This window comes from Canis lupus, chromosome 4 (genome assembly GCF_011100685.1).
Source record: "Canis lupus familiaris isolate Mischka breed German Shepherd chromosome 4, alternate assembly UU_Cfam_GSD_1.0, whole genome shotgun sequence".
In the NCBI taxonomy this organism is placed as follows: domain Eukaryota; kingdom Metazoa; phylum Chordata; class Mammalia; order Carnivora; family Canidae; genus Canis; species Canis lupus.
Genome location: NC_049225.1, coordinates 58,519,917 through 58,543,333, shown reverse-complemented (window position 1 = coordinate 58,543,333; position 23,417 = coordinate 58,519,917). Strand labels below are relative to the sequence as shown.

Here is a 23,417-nt window from a genome sequence, read left to right as displayed (position 1 = left end):
AGGATGGATGGATAGTGGGTGAATATAGTTGCTTAGCCTGGTGCTTCTATAATAAAGTACAGTAATGAGAAAAGTTCAGCACACCGTTCATAAAATCAAAAGTAAGCTTAGCTATATGTTGGCAAATTGAATTTAAATAAAATTGAAAAAGGAAGGAAGGAAGGGAAAGAAAAAAAGAAAGGAAGAAAGAAAGAAAGAAAGAAAGAAAGAAAGAAAGAAAGAAAGAAAGAAAGAAAGAAAGAAAGAAAGAAAGAAAAGTTTGGGGTGCCTGGGTGGCTCAGTCGGTTAAGCGTCCTACTCTTGGTTTTGGCTCGGGTCATGATCTCAGGGTCCTGAGATCAAGCCCTGTGTCAGGCTCTGCGCTCAGTTGGGAGTTTGCTTAAGATTCTCTCTCCCTCTCCCTCAGCCCCTCCCCCTGCTCTCTCTCTCTTTCAATAAACAAATTAATAAAATCTTAAAAGTAAGCTAGATTTGTGCTTATAGGAACTGTACATTCCCTGTGTACAAATACATCCGTGGTATATAAAGAAGCCTGTGTGTACATCAAGGCATAGTAGTGTGTTTGCAAAGGTTTGCGGTTGTGCCGTTGTGTGCAGACACGTCCATCCGTGTGCCTGTGTGTCAGGCTAATTAGAGATGTCTAAGACTGAGACACATGCAAAATCACTCAGGAAGGCAGTTTCTAAGTCATTACTTTTTATTTTGAAAGATTTGTCAAACTCCCCACATCGTGGCAAGAGTTTGCACGATTAATAAGAAGCAGCTTTTTCATGAAATGCTTGGAGGTGAACGAGTTCTCAGCCTGTGAGATCCGACCATCCCATGGACTTTGAAGTTTCTCTTGATTAATAGGAGGAAAAACGTGAGAAAGGGAGAAAAGGAAGAACATGCTGGAAACTGAGGGAAAGACCTCTTGTGACAGCTATCCAAATGTGAAAACAAAACAAAACAAAACAAAACCAATTCACCAACACCACTTTTTCTATTTTACAATTTTTCTACACCTTGCTCTTGACCTTGGCCTCTCTGGTCAAAACAGCCTCCCAGTCCTGCGTTTCCCAAAGACAGCTAGGAGGGGAGAAGCCCTACAGGGTGTGGTGATCCACCCCCCAGCGGCCTGGCGGATTCCAGAGAACTGATGTACCACCCCGGCTCCCAAAAGTTTGTACAAACAGCCTAACATGAAGAGAAATGGCACTGAAAGATGAGAGGAAAATGGTGAGGAACTGGGTTTATATGAGAATTAATATGTTTTCCTAACACAGACTCAGGTCCTGGCTGTGAGTGACCGCCTTGTCATCTGCGGCTCTGGCTGCTGGGCTCTGCAGGACTTTCTCCCACTAGTTCCCCAGCCCCAGAAACATCCTTGCCAGCATCACGTGCCTGCTACTTCCCTTCGCCCACCTTCAGGCCACATGAGGGCGAACCCCCAGCAGCCAATACCCTGAAATAAAACGAACACAAAGACTAACTTGGTGAGCATTAGTCTCAAACTGAGAAACAGAGAGAAAATCTGAAGATGCAATGTGTCGAAGGCAGACGCGAGCAGATCAAAGTTCCCACCCCTACGCCACTAGGACACGAGGCAGCGCAGCAAATGGCAAGAGAAGGGGACCGTTAGTGGGTGAGCAAGAGGCGTCGACAGCCGTGTGATGACTAAGAATGTCATGACTTGGGTTACAATTTTCATTTTTAGCACCGTTAATGTATTCGCTTAAATCTATATTAGCACCTTGTCCCCAGGCAGAACAACAGACCATCCAAACATTTTAAACATTGGGGGAAACAGGAAGGGAAAGATCAAAGAGGGAGGATCCGGGACTGCGGAAGGAGGCGTGGATTTAGATCACCAGATCCTTGTCAATATCCTCTGCAAAGCAAGATGAGAAAACAGAATTAGAAGTGAGGCCCTGAACAGGGGAAGACGGCTTCCCCAGCAGTCGGTGGGTCCCCCCCACCCCAGGCCAGCGGTCGGGGGACCAGCCCAAGGTCACCCAGGAGGTTGAAGACTGAGAACTGTGGTCTCCCTGACCCCGGCCTGTTCCTGTCACTCACACCCGCTGCCAAGTGACACTTCCTATCCCCTCTCTAGGTGCCTGCCAGCTACCAAAATAGTGCGAGGCACAGACCGAGTGCTGCCCTTGAGGAAGAGAAAGAGAAAGGGGATGGACCAGAAGGCGCCCGAGAAAGCAAGGCCCACCCGGACGGGAAGAGCAGAAAAAGGAGTTAACGAGGCACAGAGAGGGCACAGGACAGTGGCCCCTTTGCTCAGACACTCACGCTCCTTGATGCCGAAGCAGCCCGCCCACTCGTCCAGGGCGATGTACTTGTCATTGTCCAGGTCACAGGTCTCAAAGAAGCGGGTGGTGCAGTGCTCCATGGGGATGAGGGGTGCACGCAGTGGGGCCAGCTCCGTGTGGGACAGGTACCTGCGGGCAAGAGGTTAGAGGGCCTGAGGCATGGGAAAGCCCCCCCATTCCACGAGAGCCAGGGGAGAGCGAGCCTGCCCCACAGAGCAGAAGGAAGGGGTGTGCAAGCAGAACAGGAAGCCGGGATCCTGGGCTACCCCTCGCCGTACCCCGGACCTGCGGTGGGGCTTAGAGCAGGCACTGTCCCCCTCTGAGCCTGTTTCTCCTCCATCGAAGCGGGGAGAGTTGACCATAATGTCTAAGAGCCCTTCCCGTTCTGAGATCCCATGGATTCGTAACAAAGGCCTCTCGGTGCATTTAACTATTTCCTAATTGGCTGAGAACTGGGGCAAAGAAACTTAAAATGAAAATATTCTGCTATTGGTAGGCCAGAATCTGGTATGAAACCACAATGTGTGTTTCTGGTGGACACACATTTGTGTAGCTACAAATGCATAGGAAAGAGTCTAAGTGTGCTTGAGTGGCTCAGCCGGGTAAGCTCTCCGACTCTTGATTTCAGCTCAGGTCGTGATCTCAGGGTCGTGAGATAGAGCCCCACGTCGGGCTCTGTGCCTGGGCATGGAACCTGCTTAAGATTCTCTCTCCCTCTGCCCCTCCACACTGCGCCCCCTCCCCTCCCTTTTAAAAATAAAGTCTAAAAAGAGATATATCAAAATGGTAACAGTGCTGCCTTCTGGGGAGAAGTGGGAAGGGACTGGGATTGGCAGGAGGGTCTAAAGAACCGTAACCTTCATGGAGCTTTAGTTTTTTGTATATCATAATGTGTGAGAAGGAGGCCTTCTCGTTTCTCTCCCACCGTCCTCCATTCCTACTCCTCCGGCCAGCCTGGACTCCAGAGCCCATGTATGAATTTTCTCCTTATTTCCCAGAGCCCTCAACTAGTTGTCCTCAAAATATTCTTCCCCAAGGGGCCGCACTGTGATTCCAATTTTCTCTCTAACCCCCAGACCCTCTCGCCCCTCCCAACTCAGAAGGAATCACACAATGTGTTCGAATGGGAAGGAAGACTCCCTCCTCTTACATAGTCTATCGGTCGGAAAATCAAGGCCCTAAGGGAAGCAGGGGCTCGGGCAAGGTCACCACGCAGCTCTGGGATGAGAAGAGGGGACGGCTGGATCCCCTGGCCCAGGCTGGAGCACTTTCCCAGATGCACCGCCCCCATCGCCCCAGCTGGAAGTCTCTTCTCCTGGTCCTTTCATGGTGGTGGAATCCAGATGCTCAGCCTGAGTTCCAGATGTCCTCCTGACTTTTCCCTCCCCCTCCACCGTGAGTGACTCAGTTGGATCCCAGCCATGGAAAGAGCCTGGGAGAGAAGCAGCAGGGAGTTTCCCAGAGCTCAGGAGACCCCGGCCGCAGGGGATGGCCGACAAGGTGGGCGGACTCCAGGCACACAGCCTGCACGGAGAACCAGGGGTGAGCCTCCAGTAAGGAGCACCCCTGTACAGAGTGTGCTCCCCCAGGCATGTCAACAGCATGCCCCATCCTTCTCTGCCCCCCCAAGAACACCCGGCAAAAGGAGACCAGAAAGCTGTGCCGAGGGTCTGACAATCACTACTCGGCCTCACGTGCAGCAGGCCTCCACCTGCACCTTCTGGGAGCCTTTTTACTTGTTTCTTCGATCGTCAGAAGCCCATCATCACCCACAGCGTGAGCTTCCCGGGGTCAGGGACCATGTCGGTTCTGATTACTGTTAAAGCTCCTGCCTGGAATAGCGCTGAGCACATAACAGACGCTCAGTAAGTGTTTGCTGACAGCTGCCTGACTGCTCTGTGGTGGACTTGCACGGCTCTTCACATTTGGACAAGAAGCAAGAACAATTAAACCAAGGCTTGCAACGTGGATGGGATTGGCTCCGTGGATGTTGCCCTATCGGGGCCGGGTCTCAGGTCCTGCTGAGGGACTGTGAGCACGCAGGCTGCCCCACCTCCGCCGCGCTGGCCCAGGGAGTCTGAGCGCCTCCCTAGCTCACTCTCCCTCAACTAACGGAGACGCAAGGCCAGCATGCACAGGGGTAAGGAGGGATTTTCAGTTCCCTCGGACTTCCACTTCTTCTGGCATGAAAACGTATTTGGCTTTCTTCCCCTCGGTCCTGCGTGTTTTCTCCTATGCCTGCTCCTCCTTGCCTCGGCCCCTGCGCAAACAAACTGTGGGCTGCAGGGCTGGGAGCAGCAGAGACGGCCGAGAGGGTTTCTGACCAGACCCAGTGCACCTGCCAGCCCTGACCTGTGACACTGTCTATACCAGCGCCAAGGGATCCAAGGGCCGGAGGCCTTACCCGTCAATGGGGTGCTGGTCCAGCTGGCCAAACTGCCAGTGCACAGGGAAGATGTACATGTTGTAGTTCTTCTCAAAGTCCCGGGCCAGCAGCTCCACGGGGTGGTCTCCAGCCTCCAGGCGCTTCTCGTTCTCGTGGATCTTCTTCACCTGTGAGAGCAGACGCTGCGTGACAAAGGGTCCAGCGGAGACAGTCCAGGCCAGTCAGGGCCTCTCCACTCCTGACAGCAGGCCAGAGCCAGAAGAGGCCAGCTAAGGCCAAGGTTCAAAATGAGGGAAGAAAGAGGCAGAGATGGGTGCCAGTATCTCATCCACAAAAGCGGAGGCCTGGGCTGATCTCAAAGGAGTCTATCTCCATAGAGCTGCCCCATCAAACTCATCTGGGGAGTGTGTTAAAATGCAGCTTCCTGGACCTGGTTTCACAGAGACCCTGATTCTATAGGCATGAGGTAGGGTTCAGGAATCTGTACTTTATCAGTACTCCAAGTGCTCCATAGATCCAATAAAGCATAAGATCCACAGACTCCGAAGGAGAAAAGCTTAGGGCTGTCTGTGTCCCTTTGTGTTTAACACTGGGCTAAACCAATGAACTGAGCAGGTCTCTTGATTACAAGACTTCTCAGGGTCCTTAAGAAGTGAACGCATACAGTGGGCCTCCAGAGGCCGTGAGACGTCTGTGTCCCAGCACCCAGAATGAGGGCACTCGTCAGAGCAGGGGTTGAGGCTCCCACCTGGGGGCCTAGTTTTAAGATTGGGACCTTGTGGATCTCAGCAAGCGTGGGGCCAGGAGCCATCTGGCTCAGAGCTGGGCAGAGGCCTGGGACAGGCCAGAAAGGGGGCACTTACTCGCAGCTTCTGCTTCTCGGTCAGAAGGTTGTTGTCCTCATCCCTTTCGTACAGAGTGACCAGAACGTTCTTGAGCCAGTCCCGCATGCGCAGAGGGAATTCAGTCAGCTCGGAGTCCAGGCAGGGGGGGATGTCTAGGTTCAAAACACAGGAGTTGCCAGCACAGCCCCTGACCCTGCATGCCTGGGGGCCGACGTGCCAGCTAGGCCAAGCTTCCCACCCCGGGCCCCTCCTATAGCTAGCTCCATCAGCGACCTCGGCTCAGTGGGCGATTCGGCCTTTCTGGGCCAGTTTCTTCACCCTAGTGAGCAAAGGAGACCGTGTGGAGGGAAGAATGCTCTGCAAATGGAGACACAAAGACATGCCTGCTGTTCCCTTGGCCTAATCTGATCTGCTAAGGTAAACGGGTCACTCCAGTGACTCTTGCACCTTTCTGTATGATGGGGCCTGAAAGACAGAGGCCCAGGTCCCACACTGGTGATTCCAACCATTGGGAGAGGTTTGAAGCTGAGAGGCTGAGGAATAACGTCTATCCATAAGCCCAGGTTAGCTGGGGTGGGGAGGTCAGTAATGCTTACCCACCAGAACATTCTTCATGATAATGATTCTATCCTGATCTTTGGAACTTAGAATACCAGAATGTCAGACCAAGTCCACCCTCTTATTGGTCTTATTGGTTAGCATGGGGAGAAGGAGCTTGCTCAAGGCCACATGATCAGAACCTTATCCACCATCCAGGGCATATGGTTGTCCTGGGGCTTAGAGGCCTATCTTTCCCTCATCCTAAGTCTAGGGCAAGTTCCCTCTGTGGTTAGAAGCACTACCTTCTCCACCACCAGCTGAGGAGTAGACGGGAACATCTGTAGTGGACACACTAGGAGTTGGAGCAAGTGAACAATATGCCCCAGAGGACAGTAAAAGCCACTTGGTGAAAGGCCCCTTGGCACACTCCTCAGTCTCACTGCCCAGATTCCCATCAACACTCCTTCCCCAGTCCTCCTTCCCCTCCCCCTGCCTCCTTCCTGTGCCTTCTCATTTCATGCCCTGGGTCCCAGAACTGGGAAAGTGGGGCTGACCACAGGAGAACCTGGTTTTCTTCTCCACCTTTGTGCACTCTGTATACCTGAGGCAGGTGAGTGGCCTTCCCCCATGGCATGTAATACCAGAATATACCAGGCACACAACACAACATGGGTGTTATCTTGGAGGAGGACCAGATGTACCCGGGAGACACCTAGGCCAGTGAAATCTGCACCTGGAATCACTAACAAAAAGCTGGACAAAGGGGACCTGGGTAGCTCAGTTGGTTAAGAATCTGCCTTTGGCTCAGGTCACGATCCCAGGACCCTGGGATTGAGCCCTGCATTGGGCTCCCTATTTAGCAGGGAGCTTGCTTCTCCCTCTCACTCTATCTCCTGCTCCCCTTACTTGTGCTCTTTCTCTCTCTCTCTCTCTCTCTCTCTTTTTCTCTCTTTCTCTCCCCCTCTCTCTCTGTCAAATGAATAAATAAAATCTTAAAAAAAAAAAAAAAGCTAGACCATATCCTGGCATTCTTTCCCCCAAATACCTAACTCCCAGGTTTCTAGAAGAGGATGGTTCATCTTTTTCAAGTGGGCAGTTAGGAATGTGATGGAGTGAAAATGCCGAGGATATGGCAACACCGAGTAACAGGGCCTAAAGGGAACTGACAGGCATGCCCCATATTTTAAAGCATTCAAATTCAAATATTTTCAAAACACTTTATAGGCCCAGGGTGCCTGGCTGGCTCAGTTAGAAGAGCATGTGACTTTTGATCTCAGAGTTGTGAGTTTGAGGTTGTGTAATGCAAGAGATTACTTAAATTTTTTTAAAAATTGTAAATGAAACAAAAATCTGTTATAGGCCCAGAGAGAACATAATTTTTGCCTTACAATATTGAAGCAGTAAAGATTTGGGTTAGCCCTATAGAAGAGCATCCTCATCATTAGAGAAGAAGAATGCGGTGTGTTGGATGCCAGCAAGAGGCTCCAAAAATCCACCCTGACCTTGTGCTTCCACAATTGCTCAGTCCTTCCTGGGAGGCGTCCTAAATGCAGAGCCCAGAGGAAGCTACTCGTAGACAATCCTCTCCTTTTATAAATGGCAATCCTGAGGCTCAGAGAGTGGAAGAGACTTGCCCAATGTCACCTAGCATGGGGCGGCAGAGCCTGTGTCAGCACCAGATCAGGGCTCTTCTGAGAGATGGGAGCCTGGAAGAGCCACCAGGACAGACTCACATTTGCAAGGCCCAATGTAGTCCAGGTGGAGTTTGTGGCCTTTCTTGGTGCCTTCCAGGGTGCACTTGGTGGCAAAGAAGTGGCAGGAAGAGTCAAAGGTCTTGTTGTCGTTGCTGCATACCTGTCGGCAAAAAGCACAGAGCACCTCGTCTTCACTTCCAAAGCCCTTCGCTGGCACCACCATCTTTGCCCATTTCAGAGGTGGAGACACAAAGGGCCAGGCGAGGAATGCAATGAGCCCAAGGCCAAGCAGTGACTTAGTGGTGGGGCTGCAATAAGAACCCGCTCTTTGGGCTCCCGGGCGATGTTCAGCCCCTGCTGAGAGCCACAGGTGGTCTCCGAGCAGAGCTACAACAGAATCAGGCTGAGACATGGGAAAACAAATCTGGCAGATCTGGAAAGGATGAGTTAAAGATGCAGATGGCAAAAAAGGCAGAGGGTACAGGAGAAAGTTACCACAGAGAGCCTGGGATTGCTATGCTTAGAAAGGCCTGCTTGCGATGTTGGCCCTTGGCTGGCATCCAAGAACTTGGCTGGTAAACAAGTCCCTGTACTGCCATAAAACTTTCCATAGAAGATAAGGACGCCTCACTGTGCCTAGACTGCTTGTACAAACAATTCGGTTTATGCTGAACGTCTGCTTTCCTTCTGGGAGTCTGGAATTTGGGTATGTGCTAGGCAGAGGGTGCCTACGTGACCAGTCCTCAATGAAAACTTTGAGTGCTAAGTCACTAATGGATTTCCTTGAGCAGAAACATTGCTCCCATGTGCCAGTATCTTTGTAGCTGAGGAAAGAGTGCATTTTGTAAGACCCCTCATGCAGGTGGAGAAAGGAAGCAAGCCTGTACGTGGGTTCCTCCAGACTCTCCCTATGTCTTGTTCCAGTATTTTTTAGCTATGTGTCTTTAACATGCCACTGCAGTAAGTCTTCACTGTGAGTACAACTGTACATTGAGGCATGCGAGTCCTCCTAATGAATCTCTGTACATGGGGGTGGCTGAGCAGAGGTGCTGAGGGCAGAACAAGGACAGTGGCACTATCTCTGTCAGGAGGCTGGGAGCCTTGTGTCAAACCTCCTGTATGTGCTCACTCAAAATTGCTTATATATCACTGCAGAGGGAGAGTTGATGGGCACTGGAGACCAGTGGGATGGGAGGAAAAGGGGTGAAGAGGAGGGAAGAGTTGGCAAGGATGCTAAACGTTGGGGCCCATAGGAGAAGTTGTACTGGGGAGAGACTAAAGATGGAGAACCCAGATAGGAGGTTATGGGAATAACGTTGATACCAGATTTGCTATCCTGAGCTAGGCCATCACTAGCACATTGGTTGTCTTGAGTGGGCACTCAACAAATAATCATATGGATGGATGAATGGATGGTTGGATAAATGAGTCCGATTGGAGGCAGAATGGATGGGTTTGAAAGATTTTTTTATATAGCATATGTTGGGTACTAAGTACTTCCTAACAAATCCACACAATAGCCCTATGAAATAAAGCCTATTTCTACACCCACTTTAGAGATGAGAAAGCCGAGACTTGGGAAAGTTCTGCACTTAGTTAAGATCTAACAGCTAAGTTAAAAGGGTGGCAATGAGGTTTGAAGTCAACCTTCAGTCTGACCCCAGAACCCATATTTTTGGGCCTGATGCTTTGCTAGGCTACTCCCAAGCAGAGAAAGCCCCTATCTCAGTGTCTGATACTCTTGATATATTCCTTTCTAGATCTGGTGAGGAGCTGGGAACCTGTTGGTGCCACATAAATTCTTGCTGGTTGCTGGAAAGACCCAGTGACAGGCAGAGGCTTCAGAGCCTTACTTCCACTTTGTGACTACATGGCAAAGGAACTTTTGAGACTAGAGCTGCCCCATAGAGCCACCAAGCCACTAGTGTTCTGGGCAGCCACTCCATGTTTGCAAGGGCTTGATCCCCCAACCCCCTACCCTTACCTTCTCAAAGTCGCCAATGGGACCAGGGCAGCTGGTAGGGTCCTGGCACACACACATGGGAGTATTGTTCTCATCCAGCTCACACACTTTGCCATGTTTGCAGTGGTGGTTCTGGCAGGGGTCTGGTGGAGTACAAGGACATGTAGTTAGCACCACCGGGTCCACCCCAGCCCAACCAGACTGATCCTTGGGTAAAACTGTCGCCCATGGCCCCCACTCTGGGCTTTGGACAATCCTGAGTCCTTTCTCTTCTGCTGAGCCCAGCGATCGGCATTTAAGGGAGAAATTGGCTCCGTCTGGGGATTAGAGATTCAGTGTGAGGTCAGGGTCAGGTACTTTTTGGGGAGTTGCAGGCTTAATCTGGGACCTAGGAGCACTGGATACCATGTAACTCCCTTGAGGATTGAAATAACCACTGTGTTCTCAGCTCTCTGTTCCTCAGTGATAGTGAGGCATTTGGGTATTATAAAATAACCTTTCAAGAATGACTTGGAAAATCGGCTGTTGTCAGGGTGCCAAGGAGCCGTGAGGCCAAGCAAAACAGACTTGAGTGGCCATAAAGGAAGAGGGAGAAGAGCCCTGAGGCCCACACTGAACAATAGAGCCCAGCTGTGTCTGGTAAACACCGGATGAGGGTGGGCCTGGAGGAGGGGAGGAACAGACTCAGTAGATGCCCCTCTACTCCAACAAAAACTCTGTGCCTTCAGGATGACAGCTCAATCTAGCCGTTTCCTCCTGATACATGATTTGGGGTATTTTAGTCATTCTTTATTGGATGCTTGCCCTCCCAGGCACTGAGCCAAGTGCTCTGGTGCCTCATCTTGTAATCCTCCAGCAGCTGTATGGTGAGGGTCTTCATCATTCCTGCATTAGAGATGAGGAAGCTGGGCTCAGAGGAGCTAAGCAGGCTGTCGGAAGGCACTCTCAGCATGAGTCAACAAGTTTAGAGGCAAACCTAGGTTGGTTGCCTCCCAGGTCCTTGCTTTAACCCCTTGGGTATGATGCCTCTGTACTCTGTGGGAAGGAGATGCCAGCATGGTGGGCTGGAGATGAAGGACATTTCTCTCTTTCTGGCACCTACTCCAAGGGTAGTATTATATGAGCTATGTCGTGAAACCCAACTTTGGAATCAGGGCAAATAGCTGTGAGGGGGGAAGGCCATTTCCAGCTTGGGAACATCCCTTCCTGACACTCACAGAATTGACAGACTGGCTATACATAGATCATTCCTAGATTCCAGAGAATATTCCTAACCTTTGAGTCAACAGTTTCTCCTCCACAGCCCACCCTGAATTTCCTTGGGAAAGAACCTCATGTAGGCTGTCCCCATGCCCTGGGCTCAAGCATCAGAAGACAAAGACTGGTCATGACAAGACACAAGAAAGGGACCTACTTTCAGCCACCACCTCCTCTTCAGTTTCCTCAGCACCTTCATCAAATTCTCCTACTTCCACCTGCACGGGGTTGGCTCCCACAGGTCCCTGGGGTAGAGGGAGAAGGGTGAGTTAAATGGCTCCTACCCTCAGAGGTAAATGCTGGAGGGGATTTCCTTGAAGCTTCGGGTCCCACGAAAGGAGAGACAAGCTGGAAAGGTGTGCAGGCCCAGGGCACAGGAAGCACATGATGTCAGGGTCCAGAATTTGGATGGGCTCTTACAGACCCACCGAGATGCCTCAGAGGCTGGCAGAGGTGTTGGAACAGGAGGGGTACCAAGCCCGCCACCCCCGCCAGCCACATCGCAAAGCCCCCTTTATGTTTAATGTATGGGGAGACAGTGGGTGTTCACCTAAGAAAAATTGTTCCATAGCTTAAAAATAAAAAATTTCAAAATCATAGCTTCCAACTCTAGTGTGCCATGGAAGGTTTGGGAAGCATTCAGGAATGCGTCAGGATTGGGGGATACACAGGATTCACATCTGTGCTGTGTATGCACATGGGAAGGGCCAAACGCCCATTCCAGGGAATGAATGTAGAGGTCTGGGGTCCCCACCCACCTACCTCTGCCACCTCAGCCACGGTTTCCTCTACCACCTCTGTCTCATCAGGCAGGGCTTCCTGTTGCTGTTGAGAAGAAAAAATGGGGTTCAGAGAGGTCAGAACGATGTGTCTCCAGCCAGAGGAGCTAGGAGAGCAGCTCACTGGAGATCCCCAAGGTTATGCCTCAGGGACTGCCCTGGGTGGGGTGATGAGGGCGAACGAGAAGCCAAACACAGGGCTCATTGGAACTCTGGAGCACCCACCTTTATATATTTTATATCTGGGCCATCTATCGAAGATTTAGCTTGGGAAAGCATTTCCATTGCTTTGAACCCCTATGAATCTGAAAACCACTGATGCAGACCAACTCCTTTCATCTTAGAGTGGGACAACGGAGACCCACGAGGCATGAACATCATGCGTTTTAACAGATGTCATTAGCTTCCCCAGGAGTGTGATATTATTATGATGATTTGGTGATTCCTTCTTGCCATGTCAACTTGGGAGTGGGAAGCAGCAAGAGGAGCCTGGCTGGCTAGGCCTTCTTCTGAAAGTAATGCTAACCCTGCCAAATCTTCTGGCAAAATGGACCTGCCAGAGCCCACCATCACTCACACCTCCTAGTGGAGAGAGGATGAGGGAATCAGGGGTTGAGAGAAGCTGTCGGCCGGCCGCATGCTTCTTCCTCCGTCTTCCGCTATTGGCTTCCAGTTTAGCTTTGGATGACTACTACTAGCCCCCTGCAAGCAGGTCTTGGCGGGAGTGTCTGTCAGGGTGCTCCACACCCTCCTGGCCAAGAAGCAGGGCCAGGACTCAAGCTCAACTAGACTGGCTCTCCTTGAATTGTTTTTAAATCTTCTTGGCACGTTTTCTCAAGATACTACTGGAGCAGATCCATTCAGAGAGCAGCATCTCCAAGACCATCTACTTGTTCTTACCTCTCAGATCCTGAACCTGCCCTTTTCCAGTCTTCCCTAACATCTTTGATTTTATGATTTACAACTGTATCTCCTCACCCCCAATTTGGCCAGATTGGAGCCTGTTGCTTGCCATCAAGTGATCTGGAAACTAGCCAACCCTCTCTGTGGCTGCTATAAGTTCACCTTCTCCTTACATGGAAATATCTCTTCCCTGGATTCTCCATCCAACAGTCCTCATCTCAATTTTTCTCCTGTGCTTATTAGTGTAAGAAAAAAAATCTTTTTAAAAAATAAGGCAAATAATGAGATAGACAGGGAAGTCCCTGAGCACCCCCAAGCATCCAGAGCTAGCAGATTTGGTGCCACTGAGCTGGTGGTGTGAGGAAGACCAAGCAAATATGCTCTTTGGGTACTTACAGGGGCTGCCAAGGCCCTCCCGGCCAGGCAAAGGAGAAAGAAGATCCAGGCCCTCATGGTGCTGGGAACCCTGTGGGGAGACAGAGATTGAGAGCTGAGTGAGTGGAGGAGGGCTTCTTGATGGGGGAGCTCCTTCTGACACTGAATTCCTGTGAGACGCAGGGTAATTTTAGAGGTGTGTATTAAGTTATAGTAAAAGATGGAAGAGAAATCTGCTTCCACTCAATTCTCTTCCAATCCCAACAATATGAAGAGAAACTCTCAGTGTTTCACAGTGTTTCACTCAGTGTGGTGCTAAGATGTCTCATACCTTTCTAGCACTCATCTATCTCCTTTGTAACAGAGAGCAGGTTCTGGCTCAGAGCCTCCGCAGGAAACTATATCCAGCTGGAATTCAACAAAGTTGTTTTGTCTTCTTTGTGTTTATTTTTATTGTTTCCTCCCATTTATGACAAAAGACAAAGATTTCTCCATTTATGGTAAAGATATAAAGTCTCTTTTGTCTGTACATTTACTGAAGTTTTTTTTTTGTTTTTTAAAGATTTTATTTATTTATCCATGAGAGACACACAGAGAGAGAGAGAGAGAGAGAGAGGCAGAAACACAAGGCAGAGGGAGAAGCAGGCTCCATGCAGGGAGCCCGACATGGGACTTGATTCCGGGTCTCCAGGATCACACCCTGGGATGAAGGCGGCACTAAACTGCCGAGCCACCCGGGCTGCCCACATTTACTGAAGTTTTTAAAGAGTATTTCCACAAAGGTGGTTGGCTAACTAGTCAAGTTTGGGAGATACTGAGCCAGACCATCTTCAAGGACCCTTAAATCCTTGATGTTCCAGGATTCTTTTTTTTTTTTTTTCCTATTCCCATAACCTTCCTCCTCTTTCTTTTCCTCCTCCTTCCTACTCCTTTTGAAAGGGTGGGAAATTAATAGGCAGAAACCCCCTGCCAATTTGAGACAATGAGATCTACCTTCTAAAACAGAAAACAATAGTCTTAGAGTGTGACCAGTGGGAGCTTGAGGGTAGCCACATTTTTCTCCACTCTACCCAGAAGGCACAGCACTTCTCTGTCCCCTAGGGAAACTAACCACATATTTGCATGTGTTCATGTTGTCTCCTCTTTCCTCTTCACAGCTGAAGAATGTTAGCTAAGATCTGAAACATGTTCCTGCCCTGGTAACTGCTAAGACGTCACTCTCTAAATGCTAACCTCTTCACTCCAAAAATCTCAGGATGCCCAGGGATTTGGGAGCAGAATCTTCTCTGATGGTTCACTGCCAAAATGCCATCCCTCATAGAGGAACTGTAAGAAGGTCAATTTATTTCTTGTTCTCACTAGATGGACTTCATTTCCAAATGGCTTTAGAAAGCTCTTCTTTAGATGGATTTAAATTTACCTCCCTCTAACTTTGGTCTACTCTGTTCCTCCTATGCCTACATGAAACAGGAGTGCTCCCTCCGCCCCCCAGTAGATTTTAGGAGACATGAGCAGTGGCCATGTCTTCCCTCTTTTGCCCCCACAGACTTCTGTATTGGGCTCATTATCCCTAGCTCTTTCCAAGACTTTTCAACTGACAGAGTACCTTGGAGGTAGCCTGGCATCATGGAAAAAAAAATACTCGGTTTGAATTAAATGCCAGGGGTCCTTGATCTGCCTCAAAAGTATACTGGTGTATTGGTTAAATTGCTTGTCCTCTCCAGACTCTGTTCCCCCTTCCATCGGTTGTAAGGGTAGGACTAGGTAAGCTTAGAGGTCATAGGCTGGATTCTTGAAATGCCCTCAAAATGCTGCAGGTACACAATGGTCTTGGCATGTGTTGTCACCTGCGGTATAACCCTTCTTCACTTGGGTTATAGCATTTGAACAGTAGAAACAGGCGAGGAGGAGCAGACTTCATAATGGCCCTTTATTGTATTAAAATAGACACAAAACCTCATCTCCTATTTCATGATGTGTGTATGAAATAAAACTAACAGAAATTTAATGGGATCCTCCAGGAGGCCTGGCATTGCTTCACCCTGGCTCAACTCTCAGAGGCGTCCAGTCTTTCCAGGCAGTTGTTAGAATGTTCCTGCCCCACACAGTTGTATGCTTGTTTCCCCCAGGCCTAAGGTGGAAAAATCTCCCTGCTTGCTTTCCCATTTGGAAGATACAAGCAAGACAACCCCTGCATACGATTTTATGAATGGAACAGGAGAGAAAGCATCAATGGATGACTTGTCTGAGCCTGTTTGAAGTCAAAGGGTCAAAGTGAGACCAGTAGCTAGAAACACAAAAAGATGTTGTTTGGGCTCCAGCTACAGAAGTCATGTCATTGGAGAGATACCCTAGCTAGGACTGGACATGTAATAAGCTTCTGGTTGAAGAGCCAAGAAGACCAACATCCTCAGAATCTGTGTCCTTCATCTGAGCAGAGAAAGCAGCTGTGCTCCCCTCTCTGACCAGGGAAAGGTTTGTTGGTCAACTTTTTTGTCTGTCCTTCCTGCCTCACCCCCTTCCTATGCTTCTTTGCCAGTGGCACACTCACCCTTCCTGCTGCTGGCTTTGCAGCCAGAACCAAAAAATAATTCTAAATCTTATAGTGTATTTAGTGTCTAAAGGCCTCACTTGTATGGAATCTATGACGCACTGGTGGACAAGGCATGGGTAGGCTCCTAGTCCCACTTTCCTGATGAGCCTGTGGTGAGAGTGGGAAATCATGCAACATTCAGGCCTCTTGCAAGTCAAACTGCCTTGACAACGTCCCTTCTCATGGAGTTGGGCTAAGCCTAATAGGGACTACGTTCAGTCCACTGTGGGAGTAGAGGAGAAAGGCAGGAAGTGACAGTGTTAAGAAAATGACCCTAAATCTTGGAGAAAGAGTTTTTTTTCCAAGTTTGGGGTTCTTTATCACCAATCCCAGAACCCTTTCTCTCCAGATGCTTTATCACCAATCCCAGAACCCTTTCCCTCCAGATAATAGGATGAGAGGGAAGGAGAACAGCTGGACTGTTCTTCCCACACAGCCATACTTCCTACACACACACAAGATCCCTCCCTGAGCCTCTCTGAAACAGGTCTGGCACCCATCTTACACAGCTAATGGGGTGCCACAGTAACCCTGGGGAGGTCAGACAGAGTCAAACCCCAACATTTAGAACACATACGTTGTCAATCAAACCTAGATCTGGTATTCCCAGTGAAAATATAAACAGCTTTGTAGAAATGACTAGTTTTAAATGAAAACTCCCTCCTTTGTGATGATGTCTATATCTGTCCTTTCCAAAGTGTCTCGGAGCATCCTACTGGAGGCTTAAGGCATATCTTGCTGTCCCATAGTACAGGTGAGAAGACTGAGGCCCAGAGAGGGGAAGGAATCTTCCAAGAGCCCCAGGGAGTGAGTGGCAGGGCTGAACGAGGGCCCAAGCAGCCCCGCTCCACCACTGGCCAGCTCTTCACCTCACACAGTTTCTCTTGGCAGCTGGTCCCACCCAGGTGCTCACCTGAATGGAGCCCGGCTGGGCTGTGAACTGGCCCGAGGTACAGGGAAAGTAGACTGGGCCAGGGGAGGAACAGGAGGTGTGTTTCCCTTGGCTTGGTGGTCATCAAATGCGGACACTGCTCACCCCCACCCCACAGCTGCCTCCTCCCCCTGTTCCGTACATCAAGTCCCTTCCTTTTGCCTTTATTTGCTCTGGAGACGGCTGAAAACCCGTCTTCAGCTGCCAGCGGGACCCGAAGCTGAGGTCACTTCTCTCTTTAGAAAGACTCTGGGGATGGAAAAGTACAGCCAGCCCCCCAGTTCATCTCCCTCAAGATATAAAGGGCCTCATCCAGGCTCTCCCTGGACACTGAAAAATCCCTGAATGTCAGAACCGGGGGACATCTGAGAATCATGGAATTTTAGATTGCAGTCTTGGAATTGTAGGCTCTTAAGAACGTGGAGCACAGAATCTGAGTTCGATTTGAGTAGAAAGAGGTTTATGGAGCAGTGCAGCCCAATAGAACCCTTTGGAGATGATGAAATTTTTCTATATCTGCATTGTCCAACATGGTAGCTATTGGCCACATGTGGTTGCCAAACACTTGAAATATTGCTAGTGTAAATGAACTGAATTTTTCATTCTACTTCATTTCAATTATTAAATTTGAGTAGCCACATGTTGATTCTGGCTACCACATCAGGGTGGTTATACAGGTAACCACGGGTTATGCAGCGTACCATAAAGGTAAGCACATCGGCTCTGGAGATAGAACTCATGGGTTCAAATCCCCAATCGGCCACTTAGCAGCTGTGTGACATTCAGAAAGTGACTTTCCCTCTCGGGGCCTCAACTCATTTCTCCATCTGTAAAACAGAAATAATACACCTACCTTGAAAGGCTCAGGACGATTCATATGAGAGAATACGAGGAGTAAGCAATGTTGCTTGGAAGAGCATCTTAAAAATCCAAGGATCCCAGAATCTCCATCCCCCTCAAAAAAAATCCAGGGCAAGAACCCCGGCTCTTTGTGTTTCTCCCAAGGAGAAATGGTGCCGAAGTGGAACAAAGGAGACACTGCTCCTCTTGGTCAAGGGGACACCAGCCCAGCTTCCAGAGAACACAGTGAAGAAGCCTGGGCCCCCGGCTGGCCTCTTAGTTGGGCTGCTGACGCAAACCAAGCATCTCTCGCCCACTGTTTGGCTTGGAAACAAGGGTTCCAAAAAACACACGTTCCTGGTAAACAAGCCCCAAGAGAGAAAAACAAGTCTGGAGGCTAATAAAGGGACCCCCTCTGTGAGCCAAGCCCGCCAGGGAGCTGGGACTTGGAAGGCGGTCCGAGCCAGGCCAGAGAGGCGCCGCCAGAGTCGGTCGGACCTCACTAGACTCAATGCCAGGGAGCAAGCACAGCCTCTCGGAGGTGGTCTCGTGACATGGAAGTCGTGAGTCCTAGGATGCAGTCTTGGCAATGCTGCTCCCGGCTCACTGCGCAAACTTACGGAGGGCTCCTCTACTCCCTGGACCACACCTGGCCCTGCTCATCTGCACAATGAGGAGATTGTTTCAGATCAGTGGTGTTCAAAATTATGTAAGCCCTCTCTTTCAATGAGGTCTTCTGCGAAGTCCAATATTTGAAGCAGCTAAAGGCTTTTGCATTTGTTGAAACATGGATATATTATGATCTGGTCAACAAATCAGTTTGGAATTAAAAAAACAAAAGCGGGTGCAAGTGGAGTTGAGATGGGGCTGAAAGTCCTCCACGCTCAGACACCCCTTGGAGCATCTCTGGGTTGCAAGTGGAGTTGAGATGGGGCTGAAAGTCCTCCACGCTCAGACACCCCTTGGAGCATCTCTGGGTTCTCCCGTGGGTACAGTTGGAAAACCCTGGGGCAAGGTCGTCCTTAAGGATTCTTTCAGCCCTGATGTTCTAAGTGGGCTCAGATAGAAGCCTTTCAGAGCATCAACCCTCCCAACCTGTCCCTTGACTCTGCTTCTAATTTTAATATTTCTTGCTGGAAGGGAAGAAGCTAAGGGAAATTTTTAGGGTGTTATGGGTGCTCAAGCCTAGGAGTGAAGAGGTTCTGGGGCAACTCCAAAGCAGCCCTGGAGTTTGGGACTAGAATCAGCCTAACAGAGATTCCATAAACGCACCTAAGATGCCACGTTTCTCTGTTGCGTGGTGGTTAGGAGAGGCCCAGGGTGGGGCTTCAGGCTTTCCTCCTTGGCTCCCTCTAGGGGCCACTGCTGCATCCGGGTGACCACAAATGGAGGTGAGAAAGAACATCAGAATCCAGGCTGTCACATACCAAAGATAGCAAATACATGGTGAGTATGTCTCCACCTGCTCCTCTAGTGCCTGTGGCAGACATTACTAATCGATCACATGACCTTTTCCCCTAAAGTGCAGAGTGGCATCTGAATCCTGAGCATTCTCTGGCTGCCAGTACCAATGGATTAGTGTCGTCAAGCCATGTGAAACCTCTTTGCCATGCTCCTGGTTTTAGAGATAGAGGAATTGAGGCTCAAAGAGGGAAAACAACTCTCTCGAGGGTCACACGGCAGGCTGGTACCGATGCTAAACTTCCAGATGTTTAGAACCATCCAGATGTTCACCTTGTTTTGCATTGTTTCTTTTTTCCTCTGATCAGTCTGGGATTCTAATGTCATGACTAAGATAAGATGACCCAGAGGGATCCCCAGATGAGATAGGTTAATATCGAGTGTCTGAAAGAACCCCATTCTGGACAGAGTTGGTATCACCATCCATATTTTTTCAGTAGACACCAAGCTGTATGTCTTGAGAGTGAGGGTAGAGCTAATTTCCTGTCTCAGACAGCTCTGACCTAGATAAGAGGAGGTGGCTTTTCTAAATAATTTTGCCAAGTTACTACTTGCTGGCTCTGGCTCTGCTCAGCCCAGCCTCCCTGAGTTCAGGGTTGGGGTCAAGATCCAGGCTCCGTGCTGTAGAGGAAAGTAGCTTCATTAATTCCCAGGTTAGGCTGAAAGCTCAGCTCCAACTCTCTCTTTCCTCCTTTAAAGATGGATCAGGCAAAGAGCCAGCATGAAGCAAATGAGCAGCCACCTACTGGATGCATCATACTGCCCAAATGGCAAAGCCCTGCAGGCTGGGATAGGCCACACTGGCCAGCAAAGAGGGAGAAAGTACCCCTGTCACTCATCATCCACAGGGCTTGTTGCCTATGGAGGGAGGTGCACAGGTGTGAAACCAAACTGAGCAGATGAAAACCAACCCGAAAAAAAAGAAAAAAGAAAAAGAAAAGTTAGGCTCAGACATCAGTTGGCCATGTGACCTTCAGTAATTATCTTCCTTCTCTGATCCTCTGATCCTCATTATCTGTGAAGATAGAGAATAGCAGTGATTTGGTATCGTATGTGTTAACGTGTCTACCTACTTGTCATAACCTGTAGTTCTGTCTGGCTCTGCACATCTGCATGTGGCTACAGATGGCAGTAGCATCTACAACCCTGACATGTTGTATATATAAATTATCTATGGCCTTGAGGACCTCTAGGTGAAGCATCGGTCCGTTTTGGCCCGTGTAGCTCAGGGCCAGGGTTTGTATGTGCACCAAGATGTATACCTGGAACTTGTCTGTGACTCAACATATCATTCAGGGGGAGGCATGTGAGAGTATGACCTTCTGTGTTTGCACATGTGTGCAGGCATTTATTTTTAGCTGTGCCCGTGGGTGTCTTTTGGTAAAATCCATGTTGCAGTCTACATCTTCATTTGTGTCTGTCCATGTTTATCTCTACCCTTGGCTACCTATCTAAATAACCTCAAAAGCCAAGTATTCTCCGGTTTACCTCACATCCTGAGTTCTTGTCTTTTCTCCACCATCCTTTCCTATTTATAGCTTATTTTAGCAAGGAAAACTGCTCTTGTAAATAACAGACCCCAGCCATGCTATTGGTTGACAAGTCTCTACAGATGGATGAAGATTTTAACAGGACTGTTACCCAAGATCCCTTAGCCCTCCTCTCCTCTTTTCAACTAGGGGGATAGGGGTTAAAAACGTAGGCCAGCTATTTCTTCTCATGAAAGCAACCTCTGGGATTTACGTTTGCAGGACTTCAGATCTGGAAGGGCCCCTAGAGACCATCTAGATTCCCCATTTAACAAATTAGGAAGCGGAGACCCAGAGAAGGGAACGGTCTTACCTAATGTCACTCACTGTGAGTTATGACTTGTCTCTACCACCGCCTTGGCCAATGCTTTTTTCACACTGGAGGGTACAACACTCTTGGGAAATACGAAGGTGCCCAAATCAAAATGGATTTAAACAATATTTACTTTGCTTAAACGTGCCTGTTAGCATTTTTGATAAAGAGAAGTTATACACAACCCTGAGATTATGGAGCTGCTGGACCAAAAAGCTGGAAATGAGTTCACCAAGTCTTTGGATGCCATAAGTTTATCAGTTCTAAAAACCCAATGCATGGGGGGGCATGGAGGCGCCACAGTTTACCAAGTGTTTCCTGTGTCTCATCCTTTCTTCTGCGCAGTATCCCTTTTGAGGTGATTGTTGTTATTGCTCTCTAACCAAGGAAGAAACTGGGGCTCAGAACGGAGGAGAATTAATTAGTTCAAGGTCAAATGACACCTTCTGACAGCAGTGGAACTAAAACTCAAGTCTTCAAACCTCGGGTCAGGGAGGTTTATCACAGCCCCACAGCTGCTCTAGGATCCTGGGAGATCAGCAGGGCAGGACCTAGAGTTTGCAGTCCTGGTATTTGGGGACTGAGTGGAGTGGGGGACATTCAGACCGAGCCTGATGTTCTGAGTGTTTCAGTGTCCCCTCCCAGCCAGCAGGCAGAGACCCTGAAAAAAAGGTTACCGTGGCAACTCACATTCCTCCCAGAATGAGTCATGGCAAAGAAGAGCCTTTCTGTGGGTGGGACTTGGAGAAAGTTTCAAAAGTTGATTTCTTCTCCAGGCATCCCTTCCCCCTCCCCCCTCCCTTTGCTCCAGGCTTTGTCGATGTGGCAGCTGAGCACTGTGAGTTAACCCTCTCTTCCCCCAACCACTCCCTTTCAAAATTGTTTATCCTCCCGCAAATATACATCTGCTTCCAGTCCCACACTCCATCTCCCACATCATCATGCCCTCTGGCTATTTGGGAAGTAGTACATCCATTTGAGGATATCTTAAGAGTAAAGGCTGTGAACACTTCTTGTTCTCGTTCTCTCTCTCTCTCTCTCTCACACACACACACACACACTACCATACAAACAATTTTAAGTGGCTTGCAGATGTCTTTAAGCTCATTCAAAGGCCAGTCCGTGGATTTCAATTTAAGAGACTTTTCCTTGAAAGTTCCAGATGATGTCAAAGACCATCAAGTCCAACCTTCTTACTTTATAGATAGGGAAACTAAGTCCAAAGGACTTACCTAAGACAGCACATAGGATGTGCGCCTTAAGTCTGCCAACCTACTTATTTGCTTCTCCCTCTACTATCAGCACTTGGATGAGATAGAAATTTAACCCCGGGGAATTGCTAGTGAAAATATCCTCTCTGTGTTCTGTGTAGAATGCTGTCCTTTCTGGGGGAAAATGTGTGTCTTTCTGTTCTCTCTTGGGCAAACTGGGCTTTCTTGAAGACATGCCTCATCTCAGTGTACCCTTTTCCCTTGGTGTCCCTCAGACCCAAGGAAGTCCACTCACCAGCCAGCCAATGAAGCTAACCAAGGAAATACAGGAAAGAGTATGTCCAAAGAGGACTTAATATCCTAAAAGGCAAGATACCATTTCCATATAGAGTTTGGGCTTTCTAAACAAGGAGGTGTGAGAAGGTTGCCCGGGACTCTCTATCTTTCGTTCCCCCTCCTCCCCTTCTTGGAACATCTTTCACCACACCCAGCCTCCCACAGGATGGAGAGCCTTGGTTGGATGATATCAGATGCCTGGGGTCTTCAGATCTACACAGACTAAGGGCTCCAGCCAGTGAGTTTCTGTGCTTACACCCAGGCAGCCCAGGATGGGAACAAAGCCTAACCCAGAAGTGACTGTCTGACGGTGCTATTTCAGAGTGCGTGTGTTGGGGGGGAGGGGTCTGTGGGGGAGGATTCCAGGGAAACAGAAGCCTTCTCAGAGGTGCTGAGTAAAGGTAGAGACCCCACCACCACCACCACCACTATTTGCCCTCCAGAGATCAATGTATCGTTGATGCAGATTCCTTTTGGAAAACAGAACCCCTCCCGAGAACCAAGTCTAGGAAGTGTCTTCTCCTGGAATGAGGGAGCAGGGCAGACGTCCCCATGCAGCTGTGACCAGATCAGATTCCTAGGAACACAGGCTGCCACATTTGCGAAGGGAGCACAGAGGTTAAGCAGGCAGCCTCTGACACCAGAGAGGCAGGCACAGAGAAAGACAGAGAAAGAGAAAACCACTCTCAAAGACACAGTGAGATAATGTACCGCACACCTAAAAGAGAGACCAAGTTATGCCACCTGAAAAGCAACAGGCAGTGAGTCCGTGGCCCCTGCCCTTAGCGGGAGTGGTGATGGAGCCCTGAAGGAGAAGCACACCCTGTCCCTGACCCACAGACCTCCCAGCACTTCTCCTCTTTCTGTACCCAAACTGCAGGAGTGAGCTAGGGTGTCAGGGTGGAGCAACCAGAGAAGGGAGAGGCCAGGCAGGGTCGTGCGTACCTCAGTGGCAGGCAGGCAGCTGGCGGAGTGCGCTCTGGGCAGTGTGAAGGTCTGCAGGAATGTGGAGGGTTTAGAGCCAGGCAACAGGAAGCCACTCGCAGCTCTGGGCTGGGTCTGTCTCCCCTCCACCCCTTGGTCCCTCCTCCTCCTCCTCTGTCTCCTCCTTCTCCCCCTCCCTGCCACAGCCAAAGCCAGCCAGATCTTCCATTTCTCTCC

General features: G+C 49.4%; 1 protein-coding gene across 2 annotated transcripts; it reads right to left on the bottom strand.

Annotated features, from left to right (window-relative positions):
- Positions 1 to 675: 675 nt before the first annotated feature.
- Positions 676 to 23,342, bottom strand: SPARC (secreted protein acidic and cysteine rich). Of its 2 annotated transcripts, none has more exons than XM_038534972.1 (10): positions 23,202 to 23,342; positions 13,064 to 13,133; positions 11,748 to 11,810; positions 11,143 to 11,230; positions 9,750 to 9,871; positions 7,805 to 7,925; positions 5,550 to 5,683; positions 4,705 to 4,853; positions 2,281 to 2,429; positions 676 to 1,870 (listed from the first exon to the last, which is right to left on the bottom strand). In XM_038534972.1, the coding sequence occupies exons 2-10, from the start codon at positions 13,118 to 13,120 to the stop codon at positions 1,842 to 1,844; spliced, it is 912 nt and encodes a 303-aa protein (XP_038390900.1). In that variant the 5' UTR covers positions 13,121 to 13,133; positions 23,202 to 23,342; the 3' UTR covers positions 676 to 1,841. The 2 variants fall into 2 exon arrangements, with proteins under 2 accessions (XP_038390900.1, XP_038390901.1); XM_038534973.1 differs by lacking the exon at positions 23,202 to 23,342 and adding an exon at positions 17,420 to 17,622.
- Between the last annotated feature and the right edge of the window lie 75 nt (positions 23,343 to 23,417).